The sequence below is a fragment of the Apodemus sylvaticus genome, chromosome 9 (genome assembly GCF_947179515.1).
Source record: "Apodemus sylvaticus chromosome 9, mApoSyl1.1, whole genome shotgun sequence".
Taxonomy (NCBI): Eukaryota; Metazoa; Chordata; class Mammalia; order Rodentia; family Muridae; genus Apodemus; species Apodemus sylvaticus.
In genome coordinates, this window is record NC_067480.1 from 113,717,471 (window position 1) to 113,741,582 (window position 24,112).

General features: G+C 40.6%; 1 protein-coding gene across 7 annotated transcripts in view; it reads right to left on the minus strand.

Annotated features, from left to right (window-relative positions):
* Nucleotides 1-2,933: 2,933 nt before the first annotated feature.
* Uxs1 (UDP-glucuronate decarboxylase 1) overlaps nucleotides 2,934-24,112 on the minus strand; it is an 89,157-nt gene continuing 67,978 nt past the window's right edge. For 5 of the 7 annotated variants that reach the window (XM_052193293.1, XM_052193288.1, XM_052193287.1 and 2 more), the window contains 5 exons: nucleotides 15,922-15,965; nucleotides 12,537-12,597; nucleotides 9,060-9,117; nucleotides 7,284-7,387; nucleotides 2,934-3,751 (listed from right to left, as the gene is read on the minus strand). In XM_052193293.1, the coding sequence (XP_052049253.1) occupies nucleotides 3,620-3,751; nucleotides 7,284-7,387; nucleotides 9,060-9,117; nucleotides 12,537-12,597; nucleotides 15,922-15,965 (399 nt within the window). In that variant the 3' untranslated portion in view covers nucleotides 2,934-3,619. The remainder of the gene's footprint in view (nucleotides 3,752-7,283; nucleotides 7,388-9,059; nucleotides 9,118-12,536; nucleotides 12,598-15,921; nucleotides 15,966-24,112) is intronic. The other 2 variants (XM_052193291.1, XM_052193290.1) reach the window with 1 other exon arrangement.

Below are 24,112 nucleotides of genomic sequence, written 5' to 3' on the forward strand. Positions count from 1 at the left end.
GGGACAGTGCAATATAGCCTCTAGCAGTGCAACGTTCCCCAGATTCCGAGGTGCCTGGGCAGGCTACCATTTCTATTCACATTCAGTCTTATACTTGAATTCAATGTCCAAAAGATTTTATTGTACTTAGCTGAAGTATAAGAAGCATGTATTAACCTTGTTCTCTTAACATTTCCTTCCTTGCATTTTAAACTTAGTAAATGGTGTTAAGTCAGATATTTGGATTCTTAATCTTGGGTCTTTAGATCACATTAGTTTAACTTCAAACCAATGTACATAAATCAAAATTTCAGAATCCAACAAATATCCAAACAGATTTTTAAAAACTTTGAAGTCTGTATGAGTTTTTGGTTACTATACCAAAACACTTTTCTTTATTGATGTTTCATGCTGTAAAACACTATAGTACCTTTTAAAGGAAAGAGGGTTATTTGGACCCATTCCAGCAGTCATATGTGATGCCAGCTTTTCAGTGCAGTGGTCCATGTTTTCCCATGACGGAGTCAGGGAACATACACTGGAATTCACGCACAGGGGCTGCACTCTGATGACTGACCTAACGGCTACCACCATGACACCTCCATGGAGGGCCATCTTAGGATTAAGTTTTTACCCTCTCAGTACCACAAGAAATGGAACTGGGTGTCATCATGTGAACCTTCAAGCTCCATTCTGGCTCCACCCACTCCGCAACTCAAGTTTCCTGATGAAAATCTATATTTTCCTTCCTGCAATGTAGATGTAGATGAAAATGGCCCCATCTCTCTCATGGTAAGTAAAAAGCAAACAAGATATGGGCTAACCCTGGTGATGAAATCAGAAAAGTCTTGTTTGCCTCCAAATACTGTTGTACCAAATTCAGAATTACAGAATTACACCCTATCAAAGGTACTAATCAACCACTAAGAAGGGCCAGGTCAACTAAGCAAATTATTTTGACAGGCACATGGCAAAGTTAACTCAGAATTCTTGTTTCTGAAGAATCACTAAAGAACCTCCAAATTCCCTACGGTCTTACTAACAAAACTTGACAGCAATATAGGACTCACCCCAGCTTCTCTCAAGGTCACATGACTGAGGACTACCAGGGTCATAATCAAAGATAATGCCATGAGGTTCTACCTGACTAAAAGGCTAGGCTCAGTATTCAGTTCTACAGCTGCAGTCCAGTGCACTTGGATTGTGGTTTGTACCTTGTTGGAACCCAAACTGTAGCAGTCTCTCCGCTTATAAGCAACAACACTGACATCCCAAAGAAGATCACTTCCAAAATGCAACTTTCAATTGCTATTTAAAAAAATTATAGATTAAGTAGTTAATAAACAGTAGGAATTCATTGCGTATAGTTCTGCGATCTACAAAGTCTAAGATCAAAGTGCTGACAAATTTTGAAGTCTGGTAAGGGTCACTTTCTGGTTCACAGGTGGTACCTTCTCAGAGTAGCAGTGCAAGTGGCAAGCAAGGGTCACTGAACTCCTAGAGAAAAGGTCTCCTCTGCCTTCATCAATTTACACCGACACCTCATCTTTCATGCTACTACTGCACCGAAGAGTGGTTATCTACATGTAGTCCCTGTTGGACCACAGCAGCCATCACCTATCCCCCCTCAACTTCATTTCCCTCTGCCTAAGATCCTATCATGCTTGATTAAACTCAGTGTTTTCTACAATGCATTACTTTCTTAGAGGACATTATACACATCTGTTTCTCTTCTACTACTATGAAAATACTCTATGGATACCAGAAGAGTGAATCTTATGAAAGAATTCCATATATTAGTGTGTAATAAGCTAAGGGAATTCTGGGGTCTTTCCATATTTTTTCATAAAGCTTTGAGCTATTTCTGTCCACCTTCTTTTGTCCAAATTTAGCATTACTAATTTCCAAGCAAGCTTCTCCTTGCTCACCCCATCTCTGTAAACGATGTATCACTTAATTCAGACCAAAATGATGGGCCTAAGAGAAAGTGGCTGGGGGTGTAGTTAGTGCCCAAGCAAGTGCTTAGCAAGTGTGTCTGTTTATGTAGGTTACTCTTGATTCTTCTTTCTTATATCATGTTCAATCTTTGCCCCAGCTCCAGAACCTTCTGGTAAATTTAGCATGACAGAGTCAGAGCATCTTTGGCTGAATTCTAGACCCTTTCATTAAAAACAAAAACAAAAACCAAAAAACAAACATGGTTTTGAAGAATAGACCAAGCTCACATATCCCATGGGCTCCTGTTCCCAGTCACTTCTATCACCTGGTCCACACCTTTATCCCTTGGCATGTTTGGGTTTCTGCTGCTACCATGTAGGACCAATCTGGTTTGAGATAGGCAGCTTTTTTGTGCATTGTGTTTTCCTTCCATTTTTTAAGGTGCAAAATAAAATCCTAGCACAAACCTTGAGAAAGTTTTTAATGAAAATAAAAACTCCCAAGGTTTTCATTTCACTCAGCAAAACTTGCTTGAATTCCACACCAGAAAAATGGAAGTTTTTGTTCCGCCTGGTTTGTGCTGCTATAGGACACAAAACTTATCTTAACCCAGGCTGAGTTCTGAAAACTTCACACCACCGTTGATTTGGGCCCCAATACCCAAATCGTCAGTGCTGAAGAGACACTAGGATCTGAGACTTCAGAACACTTCAGCTTTGGGATTGAGGATGCTCAATCAGGAAAATATTCCCAAGTTAAACAAAATAAATCCTGAAATTTGAAACAGCTGGTTTTAAGCATTTCAGATAGAGACATATACACGTGTATATCATATGCATAGATTCAGCCCATGTAGCACAGAGATGGTTCTAACAGTCACACATCAAGTTAAATATGGTATAAACCTGGATGTTCTCAGAATTTCCTCAAACTAAGATATCAAGTATTATTCCCAGCAACGCAACATCTGATGTAAAGCAGAAAGTTAATCTTTGTAGCTCAAAACTCCTGACTGGTGACTTTCAATATTTTATTAAAATAGCATATTTAACCATGGTTAACCCAGTATATGTTAACACTGTCCCCCTACCCCAATATGCAGCACAACACAGTAGTGATTTCAAATATCTTTGATCAAGAACCAACAGGGATGTTTCAAAATCAAATTTGCAACTGAAAACTAGACCTTCAGAAAATTCTGAATTAAAAAAGAAATACAAAGCTTTTCAACAGAGTTCTTTCATGTGTTCCCAAATAAACACTGGTGCACCACTCACCTGATGATACCTCTAGAATTTTTATTCTTTATGCATAGTGTAACGTCTCATTTATAAGTACCCACTTTTATAAATAAAATTGGCATTTCCACCCCATTTAATGTTTCTTTTCAGCTTCACAAAGAAACCAGTAAATAAAACTGTCAATGACAGTTACAGCAAACACTCTAACAGCAAGATAAAAAACCTGAAAATAGCAGAGATGCATCTAGGCTGTTGTACATAAAAAAGACAGATTTAAAAAGTGCAAGGCAAAGTCTGCAGATTTCAAGGGAGCTTTTAGGCACATCAATGTCTTTAAAGCAAGCTTCAGAATAAAATTCCAGTTTGTTCTTCATGACACCTGTTTAAGTCTTTAAAAAAAAAATACCCTACAAAAGTCCACCTCATAAGGGTAAAACAGAGTCTCATATCCTAAGGCTAACTCAGCTGTGGCGCGTCCGGCCCTTCTTCACTCTGGCGGGCTTGGGTTTAGGGATGTACTGGTTATTAGCCTGGTACTCTAGTTCCTTCCGGAAGTAGTGGATGGCTTTGTTCAATCCTTCCTCCAATGGGACCTGTTGGAGTGAGAAAAAGGAACAAGGTACCATTAACAGACAGACTTCTTTGCAGCCAACAGTAGAATGCCCTAGGGAGGAGAGACTGCAGTCAGTTTCCTGCTCCATGAGGGCACCAAAAGCCTCACTCTGGGCAGAAGTGCATCAAGGCCAATTCAGAGATGCCTAGAGTTCTTTACAGCTGCTTTTATAATACATACTGCAATTTAGCAAGTGACACCCTGGCAGGGACCTCAAGCCCTCAAGGTTGCCGAGTCTTCTCTTGAAGGCATGCCTACTACAGTTATCTGTAAAGACTATTTCTGAAACATATGTAGGTCCACTTTTTGGAGGAAATCCTTCAAGGAAGATGCTGAGGAGGCTGTTCTCACTTGCTTCATTGGGCCTCCGCAATGACACACCTGAACTTGTACCAACAGCATAGGTAGAGAAGGACCCATGAAACATGACACTTAAAGCAATCTTAACCATGACCTGGAGACAGGAAACAGAAGTCAATTAGCTACTGAGTTAAAGGCTAAAGAAAAAGCAGTGGAGGGAGGCACTGCCAAGAACTAGAGTGAATTTGCTGGTATTGTCTATCTGTCTACCTTCATTGTGATGATAGTTTTATAGGTGTCGAAATATATCAAAACGCATCATAGTATGGCTTTAAGTATGGGCATTTTGCTATATACTCCCTACAGGAGACCCTATAAACAGAGGAAACATAATAAGACAAATTAATCAAACTAAAAAGCTTCTCTTAGTAAAGTAAATAGTATAACCTACAAAATGAAAGAAAATACTTGTCAACTATGTTTCTGGTAAGGGGTTAAAAGTAAGAATATATAAGAACCCCAATTCAAAAAAAAATCCAATAGGTGTAAATAAGCATTTTTTCTTTCCTCTTTTTTTTTTTTTTAGATTTATTTATTTTATTTATGTGAGTACACTGTTGCTGTCTTGTCTTCAGATTCTTTAAAATTCATTGTAAATAAGCATTTTTCAAGGGAAGGCACAGAAATGGTCAACAGGTATATGGAAATGCTCAGGACCACCAAATATCAGCAGCCCATAATCCCATAAACACCCCTTTCCGCCCGGTTACGAGGCCTCCTCAGTAAGCTGCCAGCACTCACACGCATGCTCGTTGAGACGAGCATGTGTCTTTGGATGAGACTCTAATATATTTCCTATCAATTAAGACTCTTACTACAAAGAATTCAACAGCAAATGTCTCATATTCTATATCTCCATGTCTTTCAGATAAAATACAAGTTCTAAAGACATATCCTGGCTATATATATATCACCAAAACCAAGAGCATTTATTTAGTAAATATACATAGAATATTTTCCAAAAAACATTTTATTTTCAGCTTTGCTAAAAATAGGTCAGATGATAAATTCCTTCACAGAATTAGAGACCTTGAGGCTAGAGACCAGCGATGGCTCAGCTGCTGAGGCTCTTGCAGAGAACCTGCATTTGGTTCCCAGCACCTACAGTGGCTCATAGCCATCTGTAACTGCGGTAGCAAAGAATACAACAATGCCCTCTTCTGGCTTCTGTGGGAACTGTATGCATGTGGCAGGCAAAACATTTACAAACATAAAATAAATGAATAAAAACAGAAAACTAAAGAACCAGGACCTACCTCTGCTTCTGTGCTTTGCTTTGTTCAGATGGAACTACGAGATTTGAAGTCTGAACTGAAAGTCTCAGTTTTATTTCACTTACCAATTTTCTGTCCTTTGCAGATCTCAGACTGAAGGTATCATATACCAGCACAAGAGTTAAACTCTACATCTAACATCCCAACAGAGTCTGACATTCCTTGACTACCTTCTCGCATTTACTATTATGGTAAGTGGAGCTCTGTGCAATAGTCTGCCCCTGATGAGTCCTCCAATACTCATATAATGACAGCCCATCTACCCTATGTTTATCCTCCATATTATGTCTCTGCTTCTGTGACTGACAGCTGTTGGAATTAGCTGCCAAATGAGGCTACATGCTTGCCCACAAAAAAATCTCTCTCCTAGAGGGGCTCAGCAAAGAGCCAACAGCCAGACACTGCTGATGAAAAGATGCATCTTGCTCCTGCAACCTGGTTGGCCAGGGAAATTTTCAAAGAAGATAGACTTATAAAGGACAGACACATTCAGCCAGGGAGATGGGTGTTCAAGGACAGGGAGGAACTCTTCACTAACAGATGGAGGACTGGAGCTTCAAAATATGAATGCAGCCTAGCAGTGAGGGGGAGAGAGCTGGATAGATTTCAGTGTCTAATACAGTGACCTAATGTTGTAACAATTTAATACAGTTCCTCATGTTGTGGTGACCCCCAACTATAAAATTACATTGTTACTTTGTAACTATAATTTTTCTACTGTTGTAATGTAAATATCTGATATATGACACCCCCCCCCCCCCCGAGGGATCTAGACCCACAGATTGGGAACTGCTGGTCTAGTAGGTCAGACTATGGAAAACCTAGCAGTATAGGAGTCCTAGGAAGGTGTGGAAGTCCACCTTCTTCCATGTCTTTCAGTCTTCACACTTTCCAGTTGGAGATCCATCAGAATGGGGACTTTATGACTAGACCACCTTTGTTTACATGAAATCCATCTCCGGACACTAGTGCCCTGCAGTCATGCTGCTGTTACCTTCTGAATTTGAAATGTCACCCAGTTCTTGATCCTTTTTCCAAGGCAGTGGGACCTTTGTAGGTTGCATTTACCCATGGTTCCTTGTTTCCTATTGTTCAATGTGAGAAGAAACTGCCACAGACTGCAGCTCTGGCTGCCATGCCTTCCCTGCCATGGTGGACTGAAACCCTTTGACACTGGGAACCAAAATAACCTTTTCTCCCTTTTAAGTTGTTTCTCTAAGGTATTTTGTTACAACGAGAAAAACAACAACTGCCTTTGGATATTGATGTATTCCATAGTTAACAGTAACTTTCAACTTGACCAACTAGGACTACCTGTACAAGAGTCTCAATACAGCAGCTGTCTTTATCAGGTTGATCTGCAGCCATGTCTGTGAGATACTATCTTGATTGTCTTAACTGATATAGGACAGTCCAGCCTACTTGCGGAGAGCACTGTTTCCTTGGTGGGCCGTCATGAGATGGACAGAAAACTAGCTGAGTATGAACCAGTGAGCGAATGAGCAGCATCTTCCACGGTGCCTATTTCCAGGTCCCTGTTCTGACTTCCTTCAGTGATAAACTATGACCTGGAAGTGTAAGCCAAATAATTTCCCTTTTCCTTCACAAGGTTCTTTTGGTCAGAGTGTTTTATCACAGCAATAGAATAAAAAAAAAGAACAATGTGTTTATTTACAGCAGTCACACAGAGGCCCAAACCATTTTCACCAACACGATCACACAGCACTGAATGGCCTATGGAGAAAACCTTGTACTTGCCTGGATGGTTCAAACTCTACCTACTTCACAGGAAACCTCCCAACAAGGGCCAAAGCTTAGGAGAAGGCCAAGGGAGGTGAATGCCTTTCTCCGGAGGCAGTGGACCTCCTTCAAACTTACCACTGGTTCCCACCCCAGCATCAGTTTTGCTTTTTTGATGTCTGGTTTTCTTTTCTGTGGGTCATCCTGGGCTTCAGAGAGAAACTGAATTTTACTTCCACTACCTGAGTTATTGAAAAAGAAAAAAAATAGAAAGTCAAAAAAAAAAAAAAAAAAGTAAGGCCAAGTGCATCTAGGTGGCAATGTTTACCACCTTTGGCAGGGAAGATCATCTTACCTGTAAGCAGGGACTATGGCTCTCACAAAGCCACATAGGACAGTCCTCACGGACCTAGGAGTATGCTTGCATAGGTACTACTAAGCAATCACATGTAGGTACCAGGCTTGCTTCTCACCCCACAAGAGTCTCCTCAGAGAGCACAAAGGGCTGTGCCAATGACAAACCTCCACCCTCAGGTAACAGTTGCAGATGTGCCTATGGGAAACAATCCCATAAACACAAATATATAAATGTGGGTTGGAGACATCTTGGAGGTGGATTTTCCAAATGGGCCACACTTGGGTGTCCAAGATCTAGGAATCCTCTTTCATGGAGATTAGGTGGCTTATACTGTTCTTAATCCACAGCATATAGATGGTAACTTGGAGCCCATGAAAACCTGGCCATCAATGCTCTAGCCAGAGCAAGCACAGAACCAACTCATGTCACATGAGTTACCAGCTCTGCTGACACAGAGAGGTCAGAGCTCTGCTGCTGTATAAAGTACACGGAGTAGAGAAAATCCTGGCTTAGCACCCTGGGGTGGGGAGACTAGACCCCTGAAACCACAAAAGAGAGCCACTAAGTGACCACCAGGTAGGCCTGGGTAAGTTATACAGCACAGTCACACACACAGAGTCACAATGCAGCAAGATGGAAATCCTAGGTCCTCCTTAGTTTAGAGATCAGGGTTTTCTAAACCCTGAAGTGCATATGGATCATTGCACACACTCTGATCCTAAAAGCTAGAGTTCACACCCACAGTGCCATGATACCAAAGCATCTGGCCCATGGTTTCCATCTGGACAGTACAGGTTTCAAAGGCATGGCGACTGGAGGCACATGGTGAGTGGAGCAAACCTTCCCTCAACAGTGGGAATGTATAATTGGAAAGTTAGGCTGAATGGGATTACTGGAACCACACAGTGTTATGCTTATGTGGCAGAAGACTTCAGTCTCCACTGTAACATGAAACAGGATTACAGCTGTACACAGCTGCTGACCAAGCCCTGAGCCAAGAAGAAAGAGCCCATTCAGCCAAGGGGACAGCAGGGTCAAGTCAGAGCAGCCTGAAATACCATATATAATGGTCCAGGCCAGCCTGGTATTTCCTGAAATCAAATTTCTGGATTGGAGACCAGGTTTCCCAGAGCTCCAGCAAGCCTGGGGATGAGGTCAGGAAGTATCTTCTTGGCATCTGCGACCCAAGAGCCAGGCCCGACCCAGGAACATCCTGCTCCTTGATGAAAACACTGTTCCACTGTCACACAGCCTAATCCAGTCTGGCCAGAGCTAATGCCACTCTCTCCATGCTCCTGAAATTTGGTCTCAATGGAAGCAGTGTTTATCACACTTGGAGGTGAAATCTCTGCCCCACAGTCCATCAAGACCTACAACTAGAACTGAGAGTCAAACCCATCTCAGTTCATCCTCCCTCTAACCAACTCTGAACTGGAAATGTTCCTCATTAAAATTAATGTTCAGATACAACTAATCAGCTTCTACTTTCTAAGGAAGGTGCTACTAACAAAGGGTAAATACAGATGAGTTCTTTCAGATTGGTGTAGCCTACTTACCAACAAGGTTTTTAATTAATCGAGCAAATTCCAAGATTGTGTGTTCTTCTGGATTTCCCTAAAAAAGAAATGTCATGACAATGGCAGAACTTCCCTACTTGGAACACATGACTTCATAGACATTTGCTACATAAACCATCAACTCCCAGACAACCCTATCTCCATATAATTTCACCCTAGCTTCTTGTCACACTGGCACATTCTGGGATGGTTTTCATCCTGACCAGGTACAAACATATATTACCTTAGACAAACATATATATACTACCTTCATCTATCTGTTGTGAAGAAGGGCCTTCAGGTAAGACAAGATCATTTTATTTTTTTATAGATTCTCTTTTCTCTTTTCCTTTTTGTTTTTTAATTGGATATATTCTTTATTTACATTTCAAATGGTTTCCCCTTTCCAGGTTCCCTCCCACCCCAAAAAGTCCCAAAAGTCATCTCTCCTTCCCCTGTTTTCCAGTCAACCCCCTCCTGCTTCCCTGTCCTGGTACTCCCCCACACTGCCGCATCAAGCCTTTCCAGGACCAGGGCCCTCTCCTTCCTTTGATGTCCAACAAGGCCATCCTCTACTGCCTATGCTTCTAAAGCCATGGGTTATACCATGTGTACTCTCTGGTTGATGGTTTTGTCCCTGGGAGCTCTGGGAGTACTGGGTGGCTCATATTATTGTCCCTCCTATGGCACTGCAAACCCCTTCAGCTTGTTGGATTCTTTCTCTAGCTCCCCCCCCCCCCAGGGGACCCTGTGCTCAGTTCAATGGCTGGCTGAGAGTGTCCCCCTCTGTATTTGTCATGAACTAGCAGAGCCTCCCAGGTGACAGCTATATCCGGCTCCAGTCAGCAAGTACTTGTGGGCATCAATAATAGTGTCTGGGTTTTGTAACTGTATATGGGAAGGATCCTTAGGTAGGGTAGTCTCTGGATTGTCTTTCCCTCAGTCTCTACTCCATTCTATGTCTCTGTATCTCCTTCTGTGGGTATTCTGCTCCCCCTTCTAGGAAGGACCAGAATATCCATACTTTGTTCTTCCTCCTTCTTGGGCATCATTGATATGTGAATTGTGTCTTGGGTATTCTGAGCTTCTGGGCTAATATCCACTTATCAGTGAGTGCATACCATGATTCTTTTGTGATTGGGTTACCTCACTTAGGATGATATTTTCCACTTCTACCCATTTGCCTAAGAATTTCATGAATTCATTGTTTTTAATAGCTGAGTAGTATTCCATTGTGTAAATATACTGTATCCATTCCTCCGTTGAGGGACATCTGGGTTCTTTCCAGTTTCTGGCTATTATAAATAGGGCTGCTATGAACATAGTGGAGCATGTGTCCTTATTACATGCTGGAGAATCCTCTGGGTATATGCCCAGGAGTGGTATAACAGAGTCCTCAGGAAGTGTCATGCTCAGTTTTCTGAGGAACCGCCAGACTGATTTCCAAAGTGGTTGCACCATCTTGCAATCCTACCAGCAGTGGAGGAGTGTTCCTCTTTCTCCACATCCTTGCCAGCAGCTGCTGTCTCCTGAGTTTTTGATCTTAGCCATTCTGACTGGTGTGAGGTGAAAGTTCAGGGTTGTTTTGATTTTCATTTCCCTGATGACTAAGGATATTGAACACTTCTTTAGGTGCTTCTCGGTCATTTGATATTCCTCAGGTAAATCTGTGCCCCATTTTTAATAAGGTTATTTGGCTTTCTGGAATCTAACTTCTTGAGTTCTTTATATATATTGGATATATATATAAAGGTTGGTAAAGACCTTGTCCCAATTTGTTGGTTGCCATTTTGTCCTATTGACAGTGTTCTTTGCCTTATAGAAACTTTGTAATTTTATGAGGTCCCATTTGTCAATTCTTGATCTTAGAGCATAAGCTATTGGTGTTCTGTTCACAAAATTTTCCCCTGTGCCCATGTGCTCAAGGCTCTTCACCAGTTTCTTTTCTATTAGTTTCAGTGTATCTGGTTTTATGTAGCAGTCCTTGATCCACTTGGACTTGAGCTTTGAACAAGGGGATATGAATGGATCGATTTGCATTCTTCTGCGTGCCAGCCACCAGGTGAAGCAGCACCATTGGTTGAATATCTTTTTTCCATTGGATGGTTGTAGCTCCTTTGTCAAAGATCAAGTGATCATAGGTGTGTGGGTTCATTTCTGGGTCTTCAATTATATTCCACTGATCTACCTGCCTGTCACTGTACCAATACCATGCAGGTTTTAACACTATTGCTCTGTAGTACTGCTTAAGGTCTGGGATACTGATTCCCCCAGAAGTTCTTTTCCTGTTGAGAATTTCTCTTTTCTTCTTTATTTATTGTTATATGTAAGTACACTATAGCTGTCTTCAGACACACCAGAAGAGGGTGTCAGATGGTTGTGAGCCACCATGTGGTTGCTGGGGTTTGAACTCAGGACCTTTGGAAGAGCAGTCAGTGCTCTTAACCCTGAGCCATCTCTCCAGCCCCCGACAAGGTCATTTTAAAAAGAAGCATACACATGGGGTGAGCTTCTAATACAAGTAACTTCAATCTACCTTTTCTTTCACTTTAGTGTTACTTTGCATATCTGTTTTCACTTTGCTGGCTCTCCTAGGACAGCATACTTCCTCTGTGAGAACTGTGCCAACATCTTCCACAGTGCAGGACTAATGATCCTACAGAGAAAGCTCCTGCAGCAATGGATGTTGTCATAGACCAGTGTTTTGGGTGAGCCACAGCAATAGTCTCCATGAGCTTGATGATGTCAGCTCACTGGGTGGGATGGGGAGGTTGTTAAGATCTGTTCTACCTTTTTGCCATCACACTTTCGAACAGCTGCTGCTTTCATTTTTGCAGTGCTGAAGATGGAACACAGGGCCTTGCCCATGCTAGGCAGGTACTCTACCATTTCTCTAACCTATTACTCTTACTTCAAGTATACTGCCCTAGCACAGACATGGAAAAGCCTGGCAACTGTGAATTCTAAATTTCCCCAGCTCCCAATTTCCAGGGCTATCATGGACCAAGAAATCAAAGTTTCAGGAAGGCCCAGGCTTAACTGTAGACACAAAGAAAGGCAAAGTGGCAGAACAAAGCGATGGAGGGAGACATGGAGAAGGGGCTTTGGGAGGCTCCTGGCAGACAATTTTGTGATTTGAGGGAAGGCAGATTTCTAAACAGATACAGTTCCTAAATATTACTGTACAAAAGCTTCCTAAAAAGAATAAGAGAACACGATGTACAAAGAATGTGCAGGCATAAACGACTGAACAGGGACTCTTGCCATAAGCCTCATCTACCTTACATGTGTGATCTTCAGGCAGAGGAAGTTCCCTACTCTGCTCATGAATGCCTCACAATGATCTTCTCTCAGTCTCTTACTCAGCTTTGTTTCACTTGAGTACTTAGCAGATGCCCTACACAAGCTAGTCATGTACAATAGCCCATCACAATAGGCCCTCTGGCAACTGCAAAGCAGAGGGAAAATGGTACTCACAAGGTTGACGGGACTGCTGACATTGCTGTTCATCAGTGCTACCAGGCCATTCACCAGATCACTGGGGAAAAAGGAGAGTTAGGTCAGGCACTGCCTGCCAGAGTGCAGCAACGCTGAGGGCATGTACCAACCCTTCCCAGACAAAAACAAAACCCAAATGGAAAACTGAATGTGAAAATAAAACCCTGCAAGATGGTGCTTGTAATGCTAGCATGTTCATGGATGGAATGAGTCCTGTAACACTGGGATTTGCTTTTAGTGGCTATGGTTGAGTAGTGAAAACAGTGGGAGGATGGTAATAGGTAATCTACCGTTTCTGTGCATTTCTGAAAACAATTAGTGACCAACAAAAGTTAATGTAGGTATATATACCTCCAAGACGGCTTTCACAGGGTCTCTGATGAAACCTCATGTTTAACGTGAACCCACATTAGTTGACCAAAACAAAAGTTGCGATTGTTTTATAAAATAAGCTCCATAGAAATGAATGGACTTCAGTATGCAAACTCCATACTGGCAAATCACAGCGACAGCTAAACAAACTGAGCACTGAAATCAATAAAATCTGCTGCCCCCTCCCCCAGCCTCCAGAAGCCCCCCCTTAACACATCCTATGAAGCTGCCAGGGGCATCTGGATGTTTCAGATGAATTGTGATCAGCTGAGCCATGAAGGTGAAGGTAAGTAAGCGAACTTCAGCTTACCAAGGTTTGGTTCTTAGTTTCAGAAGCGTTAAAGTGTAGCTCTGTTAAAGAAAAGTTACTTCGTAAAAATGACACCTCATTGGGAATGTAAGTGCTTGTTCTATGCCCATGTTCAGCAGCTAGGGTTTTGAATGAAGTCCACTTGGAAACCTCTCCCTCTTCCTCCAGCTTTACTACAAGGCGCAGACCACTATGGGTCATGATTTGCTTCCAAAAGAAAACCCAAGATTGTTTTGTTTTTCTTTTAATTGGAAAAAACTTTTTTTTTTCTTTTCATGTGTCACTTAGTAAGGTTATTTCTGCTTTTCAGTTTTCAACAATGGAAATCTTATATGAATATGCTTAATGTTCTGTTCTCACAGATCATGTGCAAAGGCAAACCACCATTGACCTTTAGTGATTTTTTTTTTTTTGAAAGAGAAACTGGCAAAAAGTCACCTCATCACCATGGCAGGAGTCATTAAATCCACAACACATTCTTCTGTGTGTTTGTAAGGAGACATTAAAAGCTGCCATTCAATAGCAACTGAAATGGCTCTTAATGTTAAAAGGGTAGGGTCATGTGGTGTTAGAAGATGGCTGTTTCTTAAGCAGTCATCCTCTTTGGGAGAGGAGGGAGGGCCATGCACCTTGTATGTAACAAGTTGGCAACTTTTAAAGTCAAAATTGTGTAAGTCATACTCATTTAGCCTGAAGCTCTTTAAAAGTGTCATTTTGACAAAGTGACTTTTAAGAAATATATAACATGCCTTTGTTATGTGAATGAGGACACAACCCAGCTATGAAAGTATCAGACATGTCATGCCAGATGTCAATGCAGATGACCACGTAGGCCTTGGGTCCCTGTAGTGCTGTTGAGGCAACTGTGGCTCTGGGGACAATTAACCAAGGACAGTAACTACAGATTGGATCACTGTACTCTTTTACTGTAAAGTTAAAAAAATCAGTTTCTTAAAAGAGTAGGGGATATGTTAAAAATAGCCAAACTTTGGTCAGTCCTCTACTAAACAGTTTACATCAGGAAACTGACCCACAATGTGCCTACATCCTAGTGATCTCAGATACCAAGACAATGGCAGCATTGCTGAAAGAGGCTCTGCTGAAAGAGTTCACATCTATGAACAGAGAAACTACTTACATTCTCTTTCCAAGGTATCAGGTGGGTATAGGAGGTGACCATTCAGGTCACAGCGACTAACTGTGTGAGTTCTGGCCAGGAGAGTCCTGGTGCCATGTGTTTTGTTCAAGCTGGGATGGTACACAGCACACGCATTGCTGAATTCCTAAAGTATTTTAATCATCTATCTTTTATTTCCCCACCAGACGTATCTGAAGCTAGTTAATTTTGTATGAGATGCCCCTGAAACCAGGCAGGATACAGGTTTCTAACCAGTGTCCCTTGTATTACATCCAATCTTATGGTGGCAGAAGATGAGAAAGTCTGGGGCTCTGATTATATAGTTCAAGGTAGAATCTCTGTACTTGAAGACATTAAGATCTCCTTGGAAGTGCATGACTGAGGGGTGGGTGAAGGGGGATGGGATGAAAACACATTATTATTATGAAGAGATGGTTCAATACACAGCTACAGAGATGAGCGCCAGTACATTTCTCCAATCACAGAGTCCAAGCTTTATACTCTAAAACAGAAACTGTCCTGAGGGAGGGATGAACAATTTTTCCCTGTGAAACTGTCTCTTGGAATAAACTAACCTCCTGCACAACACATGACCAGCTAACTTTTCATTTCAGAAAACAAACACTGACTGTGGTATGCATTTATCAACAGCCTCTTCTGTATCTAAGAGTTTACATACTTACAGGGAAAAGTCTACTCTGGTTATTTTACCTTTTGAGAAAAAAATAAAGCCGGATTTCCATTTTTCTAAGTGACTTCTATTAAGCTCCTTATCTAATGAGATATGGTAGCTCAGGCTGAGGCTGGAAGCTACTCAGACCCACACCCTATGGCTAACACCTTACTCTATGGTACCCTTGGAAGGCTCTAAGACACCTGGGATGGCATTTCTTGGCCAAGATACATTTGAAGTTGCATTTAAGAGCAAAAGTACATGTGTTAAAATATAGAACTAGGTTTTACAATGACCAAGGATATGGGAAATTTCTATGGAATTTGTAATACCTATATATACGTAGAAGGTACTTCAGGGTGGTAACTGCTTATAATTACCGCCTGAGTCGACCAACAAAACTCTAGGTAGAATTCCAAAGACAAAAGTAAAAATCACCAAGCAAAAGTATCAAGGAACATGAGCCTGCCTCAGTTTCAACACAGGATCACCATTAAGACATTCTCACCCTATATTCTTAAAGATTCTCTCCATGATAAAGAGCCATGTTTTCAAAAATTAGTCGGACATCTGAATCTGCAGGTTTGATGGGTGACTAATTGGCCTGCAGCATTAATTATTCAAGATCCCCTCAGTGCTAGATAACTTTTATCTATGCAACACTAGGTGGCAGTAAAAGATTAGCCAGGAATCATAGAAATAGTGGATGAAAATCAACTTTTAACTTCTAAACAGAGAAGAAGCTCCCAATCAAATATTAAAATTAGCTTAATGCATAGATGGGCTGTGGAAATAACCAGCATGTACAATATTTAGTGAACTGTTACTGCTGCCTTCTACTCAGAACCAAGGATAATGACAAGAACCTTACCTAACATACTGGAATGCCCTTGTCTGAGACCCAGATCCATAGACCTAGAAGGAAACCAAGAGTTAGATTAAAACATCCTGATACTATTAGTGAGGATCCTGGGAATTTTGTGGATCTGACTTCAGAACCAGTCCTTGAAGAGGCACTGATATGGGCTTATAACATAGTAAGGTTTACAAACCCTCTTGGCCTGGTATATTTAACTTATAACATATTAAGGTTTACAAACCCTCTGTGCCTGGTATATTTAACTTATAACATATTAAGGTTTACAAACCCTCTTGGCCTGGTATATTTAACTTATAACATATTAAGGTTTACAAACCCTCTGTGCCTGGTATATTTAACTTATAACATAGTAAGGTTTACAAACCCTCTTGGCCTGGTATATTTAACTTTCATCCCCCATCAAAGAAGCTTCTCATTGCACCAGAGAGAAACTATCAAAGAAAACCACAACTGGCCAAAATACAGAGAACTGATCATGGAGTACTCATCCTCAACATACATCTAGAATATAACTTCTCCACCCAAGGCTCAGGGAACATTATAGAACACAAGATGGGCAGACTTTTGAGAGTCAGAGGAAATCTGCTGTGAGATGAGACTGTCTCCAAGAAATGACAAGAAGCACAGTACTGCAACAATGTGGTTGCTGAACAAGACCCAATGACAACATGTTAACAGGGCTTCAAACCTAGAAAAAGAACTACAGGTAACTAACAACTACTCAGAGATGGACGATTAGTCTTCCCCAGGGATGGGCCCCTTAATTGGTTATTTAATACCAAGTCAGCCCTTAAGTCATATACACATAAACAACGCTGAATGGACTCAGCAGATGTATTTATATATTTAAATGTTTGAGTATATAACAACAATAATAATTATAATAACAATAATAATCATAATCAAAGGAAAGGAGTCCATAAATCTAAACTGGAGTAAAGGGGAACAGGAAATACTGGAGGCAGGGGATACGGGAAGGGTTGAGGGACAGGAATGGAAGGATATTGTATAACTGTATTTTAATTAAATTATTAAGGAAAATGAAAAAATCTTGAGCACATCTTATACTCTGTACTTCAGCTCTGATACTTAATATGAGTGTGAACACATATATCAAGATATTTTTCAGAAGACTGTGTCCAAGAACTGGCTGCTATCCATGTCTTACTGTTTGTCAGGCATGTAAGATCCTGGGAATTGCAATCCTGGACTCTGTGCCACAGACACACCTCACACATAGAATAATGTGATGAATATTAGTGGGAGCTCTCCACCATGGATGCCTATAATAAGTGATAGAATTCTGCCTAAATATGTTGATAAACTTGTTGGGGCAAACTTGTTTGTATTTATATAGCTGGCTCTAAGAGACTTCTAGCAAGTGGCTAAGAGCAAGCTAAGATCCGCTAGATGACTGATAGGAGTTAGAGGTACAGATTTAGAACAGCCTTGGTCCCTCTAAACCAAGAACTGAGTCAGAGGGCTTAAACACTCATAAAAATTCTACCATGACAGAAATTAGCAGTTAAAACCAATTAATAATGGGAAGCAGGTGGTCCTGGTGAGTAGGATAAACTATTTCTTGTGAGGCTACCAATCCTTCCTATCTGACTAGGTATGTCTGCATAATGGTTCAGCCTATGGTTGTACAGCTGTATTTCTACTGCCCTAAAAATATCAATTCTTGAGTACCAGCCACAGCTGGATTTAGTTGATGTGGGGGTAGGGGGAACAAAGCTTACTACTCTTCAAGCTCCTGGAATGATTCTAAGGTGTAGCCAAGGCTCAGAACTACATAGTACTCATCCAGGGAGGACCCCAAGTCCCCAGGTTTACTAACATAGATATTTCACTTCTGATCTGCAAGATCTTTGTTCAAGACTGAGAATTCACCTTTCTAAGACCTCTGATATGATGTTGATGGTTCTGGGTTAATGCTGAGAACCACTGAGCTAGAAGATATGAATGCTTTCAAAAATTCCATGACAGAATTGTGGCTACACCACCGTGTCCATGTTTGTCTTAATTTTTATTTTTTTATTTTTATTTTTTTATATTTTTATTTTCTATATTCTTTGTTTACATTCCAAAAGCTTTCCCCTTTCCCAGTTCCCCCCTCCCCATATGTCCCACAAGTCCTCTTCTCTCCATCCATTTTCCTATCTTTCCCCCTCCCTTTTCTCTATCCTGGTACTCCCTCCTGTTCAATGCTGGATCAAGCCTTTCCAGGATTAGGGCCCTCTTCTTCCTTCTTCATGAGAATCATTTGATATGCTAATTGGGTCTTCAGTATTCAGCATTTCAGGGCTAATTAATATCCACTTATCAATGATTGCATTCCATGTGTATTCTTTTGTGATTGCGTTACCTCGCTTAGGATATTTTCCAGTTCCAACCATTTGCCTAAAAAATTCATGAACTCATTGTTTTTAATTGCTGAATAGTACTCCATTGTGTATATATACCACATTTTCTGTATCCATTCCTTCATTGAGGGATATGTGGGTTCTTTCCAACTTCTGGCTATTATAAATAAGGCTGCTATGGACATAGTGGAGCATGTGTCCTTATTGCATGCTGGGGAATCCTCTGGGTATATGCCCAGGAGAGGTATAGCAGGGTCCTCCAGGAGCGTCATGTCCAGTTTTCTTAGGAAGCGCCAGACTGATTTCCAGAGTGGATGTACCATCTTACAATTCCACCAGCAGTGAAGGAGTGTTTGTCTTTCTCCACATCCTCGCCAACACCTGCTGTCTCCTGAGTTTTTAACCTTAGCTATTCTGACTGGTATGAGGTGAAATCTCAGGGTTGTTTTGATCTGCATTTCCCTAATGACTAATGATGTTGAACATTTCTTAAGGTGCTTCTCAGCCATCCTAATTTCTTTAGGTGAAAATTCTTTGTTTAGATCTGTACCCCATTTTTAATAGGGTTATTTGGTTCCTAGGGGTCTAACTACTTGAGTTCTTTGTATATATTGGATATTAGCCCTCTATTGGATGTAGGGTTGGTGAAGATCTTTTCCCAATTTGTTGGTTGCCGTTTTGTCCTTTTGACTGGGTCCTTTGCCTTACAGAAACTTTGTAATTTTATGAGATCCCATTTGTCAATTCGTGATCTTAGAGCATAAGCTATTGGTGTTCTGTTCAGGAACTTTTCCCCTGTGCCCATATCCTCAAAGGTTTTCCCCAGTTTCTTTTCTATTAGTTTCAGTGTGTCTGGTTTTACATGGAGGTCCTTGATCCACTTGGAGTGAAGTTTAGTACATGGAGATAAGAATGGATCAATTCGCATTCTTCTGCATGCTGACCTCCAATTGAACCAGCACCATTTATTGAAAAGGCTATCTTTTTTCCACTAGATGTTTTCAGCTCCTTTGTTGAAGATCAAGTGACCATAGGTGTGTGGATTCATTTCTGGGTCTTCAATTCTATTCCACTGGTCCCTGTGCCAATACCATGCAGTTTTTTAACACTATTGCTCTGTAGTATTGCTTGAGGTCTGGGATACAAATTCCCCCAGAAGTTCTTTTACTGTTGATAGTTTTAGCTATCCTGGGTTTTTTGTTATTCCAGATGAATTTGAGAATTGTTTTTTCTAACTCTGTGAAGAACTGAGTTGGGATTTTGATGGGGATTACATTGAATCTGTATATTGCTTTTGGCAAGATGGCCATTTTAACTATATTAATCCTGCCAATCCACGAGCATGGAAGATTTTTCCATTTTCTGAGGTCTTCTTCGATTTCCTTCTTCAGAGACCTGAAGTTCTTGTCGTATAGATCTTACACTTGTTTGGTTAGAGTCATACCAAGAAACTTCATATTATTTGTGGCTATTGTAAAGGGTGTCATTTCCCTAACTGCTTTCTCAGCCTGCTTATCCTTTGAGTATAGGAAGGCAACTGATTTGCTTGAGTTGATTTTAAAACCTGCCACTTTGCTGAAGTTATCAGCTATAGGAGTTCTCTGGTGGAGTTTTTTTGGGTCACTTAAGTATACTATCATGTCATCTGCAAATAGTGATAATTTTACTTCTTCCTTTCCAATTTGTATCCCTTTGACCTCCTTATGTTTTCTAATTGCTCTAGCTAGAACTTCAAGTACTATATTGAAACGATAAGGAGAGAGAGGGCAGCCTTGTCTAGTCCCTGATTTTGGTGGGATTGCTCCAAGTTTCTCTCCATTTAGTTTGATATTGGCTACTGGTTTGCTGTATATTGCTTTAACTATGTTTAGGTATGGGCCTTGAATTCCTGTTCTTTCCAAGACTTTTAGCATGATAGGATGCTGAATTTTGTCAAATGCTTTTTTAGCATCTAATGAAATGATCATATGGTTTTTTTCTTTGATTTTGTTTATGTAGTGGATTGCATTGATGGATTTCCTTATATTGAACCATCCCTGCATCCGTGGGATGAAGCCCACTTGATCATGGTGGATGATCATTTTTATGTGTTCTTGGATTAGGTTGGCAAGAATTTTATTATTTTTGCATCGATATTCATAAGGAAAATTGGCCTGAAGTTCTCTTTTTTTGTTGGATCTTTGTGTGGTTTTAGTATCAGCGTAATTGTGGCTTCGTAGAATGAGTTGGGTAGTGTTCCTTCTGTTTCTATTTTGTGGAATAGTTTGAAGAGTACTGGCATTAGGCCTTCTTTGAAGGTCTGATAGAATTCTGCACTGAAGCCATCTGGTCTTGTGCTTTTTTTGGTTGGGAGACTTTCTATCACCCCTTTTATTTCTTTAGGGGTTATGGGACTGTTTAGATGATCTATTTGATCTTGATTTAATTTTGGTGTTTGGTATCTGTCTAGGAAATTGTCCATTTCCTCCAGATTCTCCAGTTGTGTTGAGGATAGGTAGTAAGATCTGATGACTTTTTTGAATTTCCTCAGTTTGTGTTGTTGTATCTCCCTTTTCATTTCTAATTTTGTTAATCTGGATACTGTCTCTTTGCCCTTTGGTTAATCTGGCTAAGGGTTTATCTATCTTGTTGATTTTCTCAAAGAACCAGCTCCTGGTTTTGTTGATTCTTTGTATGGTTCTCTTAGTTTCAACTTGATTGATTTCAGCCCTGAGTTTGGTGAGTTTCCTGTCTTCTACTCCTCCTGGGTGAATTCGCTTCTTTTTGCTCCAGGGCTTTCAGGTGTGTCATTAAGCTGTTAGTGTATGCACTCTCCAATTTCTTTTTGAAGGCACTCAGGGCTATGAGTTTTCCTCTTAGCACTGCTTTCATTGTGTCCCATAGATTTGGGTATGTTACATCTTCATTTTCATTAAATTCTAAAAAGTCTTTGATTTCTTTCTTTATTTCTTCCTTGACCAAGGTATCATTGAGTATTGTTCAGTTTCCATGTGTATGTGGGCTTTCTGTTGTTTTTGTTGCTATTGAAGACCACTTTTACTCCATAGTGATCTGATAGGAGGTATGGGATTAGTTCAATCTTCTTATATTTGTTGAGGTCTGTCTTGTGACCAATTATATGGTCGATTTTGAAGAAGGTACCATGAGGTGCTGAGAAAAAGGCATATTCTTTTCATTTAGGGTGAAATGTTCTATATATATATATATATATATATATATATATATGTTAAATCTAATTGGTCCAATGCTTCAATTAGTTTCACTGTGTCCCTGTTTAGTTTCGGTTTTCCTGATTGGTCCATTGAGGAAAGTGCAGTGTTGAAGTCACCCACAATTATTGTGTTAGGTGCAATGTGTGCTTTGAGCTTTAGTAAAGTTTCTTTTATGAATGAAGGTGCTTTTGCATTTGGAGCATAGATGTTCAAGATTGAGAGTTCTTCTTGGTGTGTTTTCCCTTTGACTAGCAAGAAGTTTCCCTCAGTGTCTCTTTTGATGACCTTAGGTTGAAAGTCAATTTTATCTGACATCAGAATGGCTACTCCGGCTTGTTTTCTGAGACCATTTGCTTGTAAAATTGTCTTCCAGCCTTTTATCTAAGGTAGTGCTTGTCTTTGACACTGAGGTGTGTTTCCTGTATGCAGCAAAATGTAGGGTCCTGTTTCCCTATCCAGTCTGTTAGTCTATGTCTTTTTATTGGGGAATTGAGTCCATTGATGTTAAGAGATATTAAGGAATAGTGATTATTACTTCCTGTCATTTTTGATGTTATCTTTTATATTTGATTGGTTATCTTCTTTTGGGTTTGATGAAAGAAGGTTACTATCTTGCATTTTCCAGGATGAAGTTTCCCTCCTTGTATTGGTGTTTTCCTCCTATTATGCTTTGTAGGGCTGGGTTTGTGGAAAGATATTGGGTAAACTTGGTTTTGTCATGGAATATCTTGGTTTCTCCATCTATGGTGATTGAGAGTTTTGCTGGGTATAGTAGTTTTGGCTGGCATTTGTGTTCCCTTAGAGTCTGCATGAGATCTGCCCAGGATCTTCTAGCTTTCATAGTCTCTGGTGAGAAGTCTGGTGTGATTCTGATAGGTCTTCCTTTATATGTTACTTGACCTCTTTCTCTTATTCCCTTTAATATTCTTTCTTTGTTTAGTACAATTGGGGTTTTGATTATTATGTGAAGGGATGTATTTCTGTTCTGGTCCCGTCTGTTTGGAGTTCTGTAGGCTTCTTGTATATTCATGGGCATCTCTCTTTTCAGGTTAGGGAAGTTTTCTTCCATAATTTTATTGAAGATATTTGCTGGCCCTTTAAGTTGTAAATGTTGGCTCTCATCTATGCCTAGAATCCTTAGGTTTGGCCTTCTCATTGTGTCCTGGATTTCCTCAATGTTTTGGGTTACAACCTTTTTGCATTTTGCATTTTCTTTGATCGTTTAGTCCATGGTTTCTATGGTATCTTCGGCATCTGAGATTCTTTCTTCTATCTCTTGTATTCTGTTGTTGATATTTGCATCTATGGTCCCTGATTTCTTCCCAAGGTTTTCTAGCTCCAAAGTTGTCTCCCTTTGTGATTTCTTAGGTGTTTCTACTTCTGTTTTTAGATCCTGGATAGTTTTGCTCAGTTCTTTCACTTGCTTTTTTTTTTTTTCCTGTAGTTCTTTAAGAGATTTTTGTGTTTCCTCTTTCATGACTTCTGCCTGTTGTTCAAAGTTCTCCTGTATTTCTTTAAGTGATTTTTGCATTTCCTCCTTATTGGCTACTATTTTTGTTTTACCCATATTCTCCTGTATTTCTTTAAGTGATTTTTGTGTTTCCCTTGTAAGGGGTTCTAGCTTTTGATCATTTTTCTCCTGAATTTCTTTAAGAGATTATTTATGTCCTTCATGTGTTCTTGTAACTGCATCATGACCAATGATTTTAAATCTAAATCTTGTTTTTCTGGTGTGTTGGGGTATTCAGGACTTGCTGTTGTTGGAGAATTGGGTTCAGATGCTGACATATTGCCTTGATTTCTGTTAGTAATGTTACTACGTTTGCCTTTTGCCATCTAGATGTCTTAGTTGGTCTTGTTGTCAATGCAGGACTCACCCGTGCAAGCTGCCTCCCTGCAGCCGGCCTCCAGATGCACCACTGGCCCTCTGCACTGCTTGGGGACGGGGCATGTGAACCAGGCTGCTCCTGATCCAGAGGTGGAGACCAGAAGGCTCCTGCCAGGGGCCTCTGGATGGATCCTCTGCTCTGCAGCGTCAGAAGGACTCACCAGAGCAAGCCTCCCTGTGGCCGGCCTCCGAATGTACTGCTCTCTGTCTTAAGTTTTATATGTTGAATAAAAATTATGAGAAATTTCTGTTCCAAGCATTTTAGGGCTTCAGGGGCACTGTAGGATGAGGTGGTAGCTATGGGAATATGGGATCCACAGATCTGGGTGGTCCTTAGTTCTGCCTCAGTTAAAACAACTATGGAGCTTATTCTTGGATTAGGTGAAGGGCCTGAAGAAGTCCCTTAGGAAAAAAAAAAAAACAACACAAAATATTTAAAGGTTCTAACAGCCAGTGCACATTTTCCCAGAAGGAAGCATAGCTGATACGCCCAGACTGTCATGCTGTCACGACTCAATTAAAAATCCTTCTTGCTTTGTCTCAACTCTGACCATGCTTGCCTAGCTCAGATATGTTTGTTTTTAGGTTCTACTTGAGGATAAAAGGCCTCAGCGCTGCATATGGAGATGTTTGCTGACAGGATATAGAAACTGCAGGAGCAAATCTCACCAAAGGAGCAATGAGGACAGAGCCTTGAAAAGCACTTACTGCTTTGA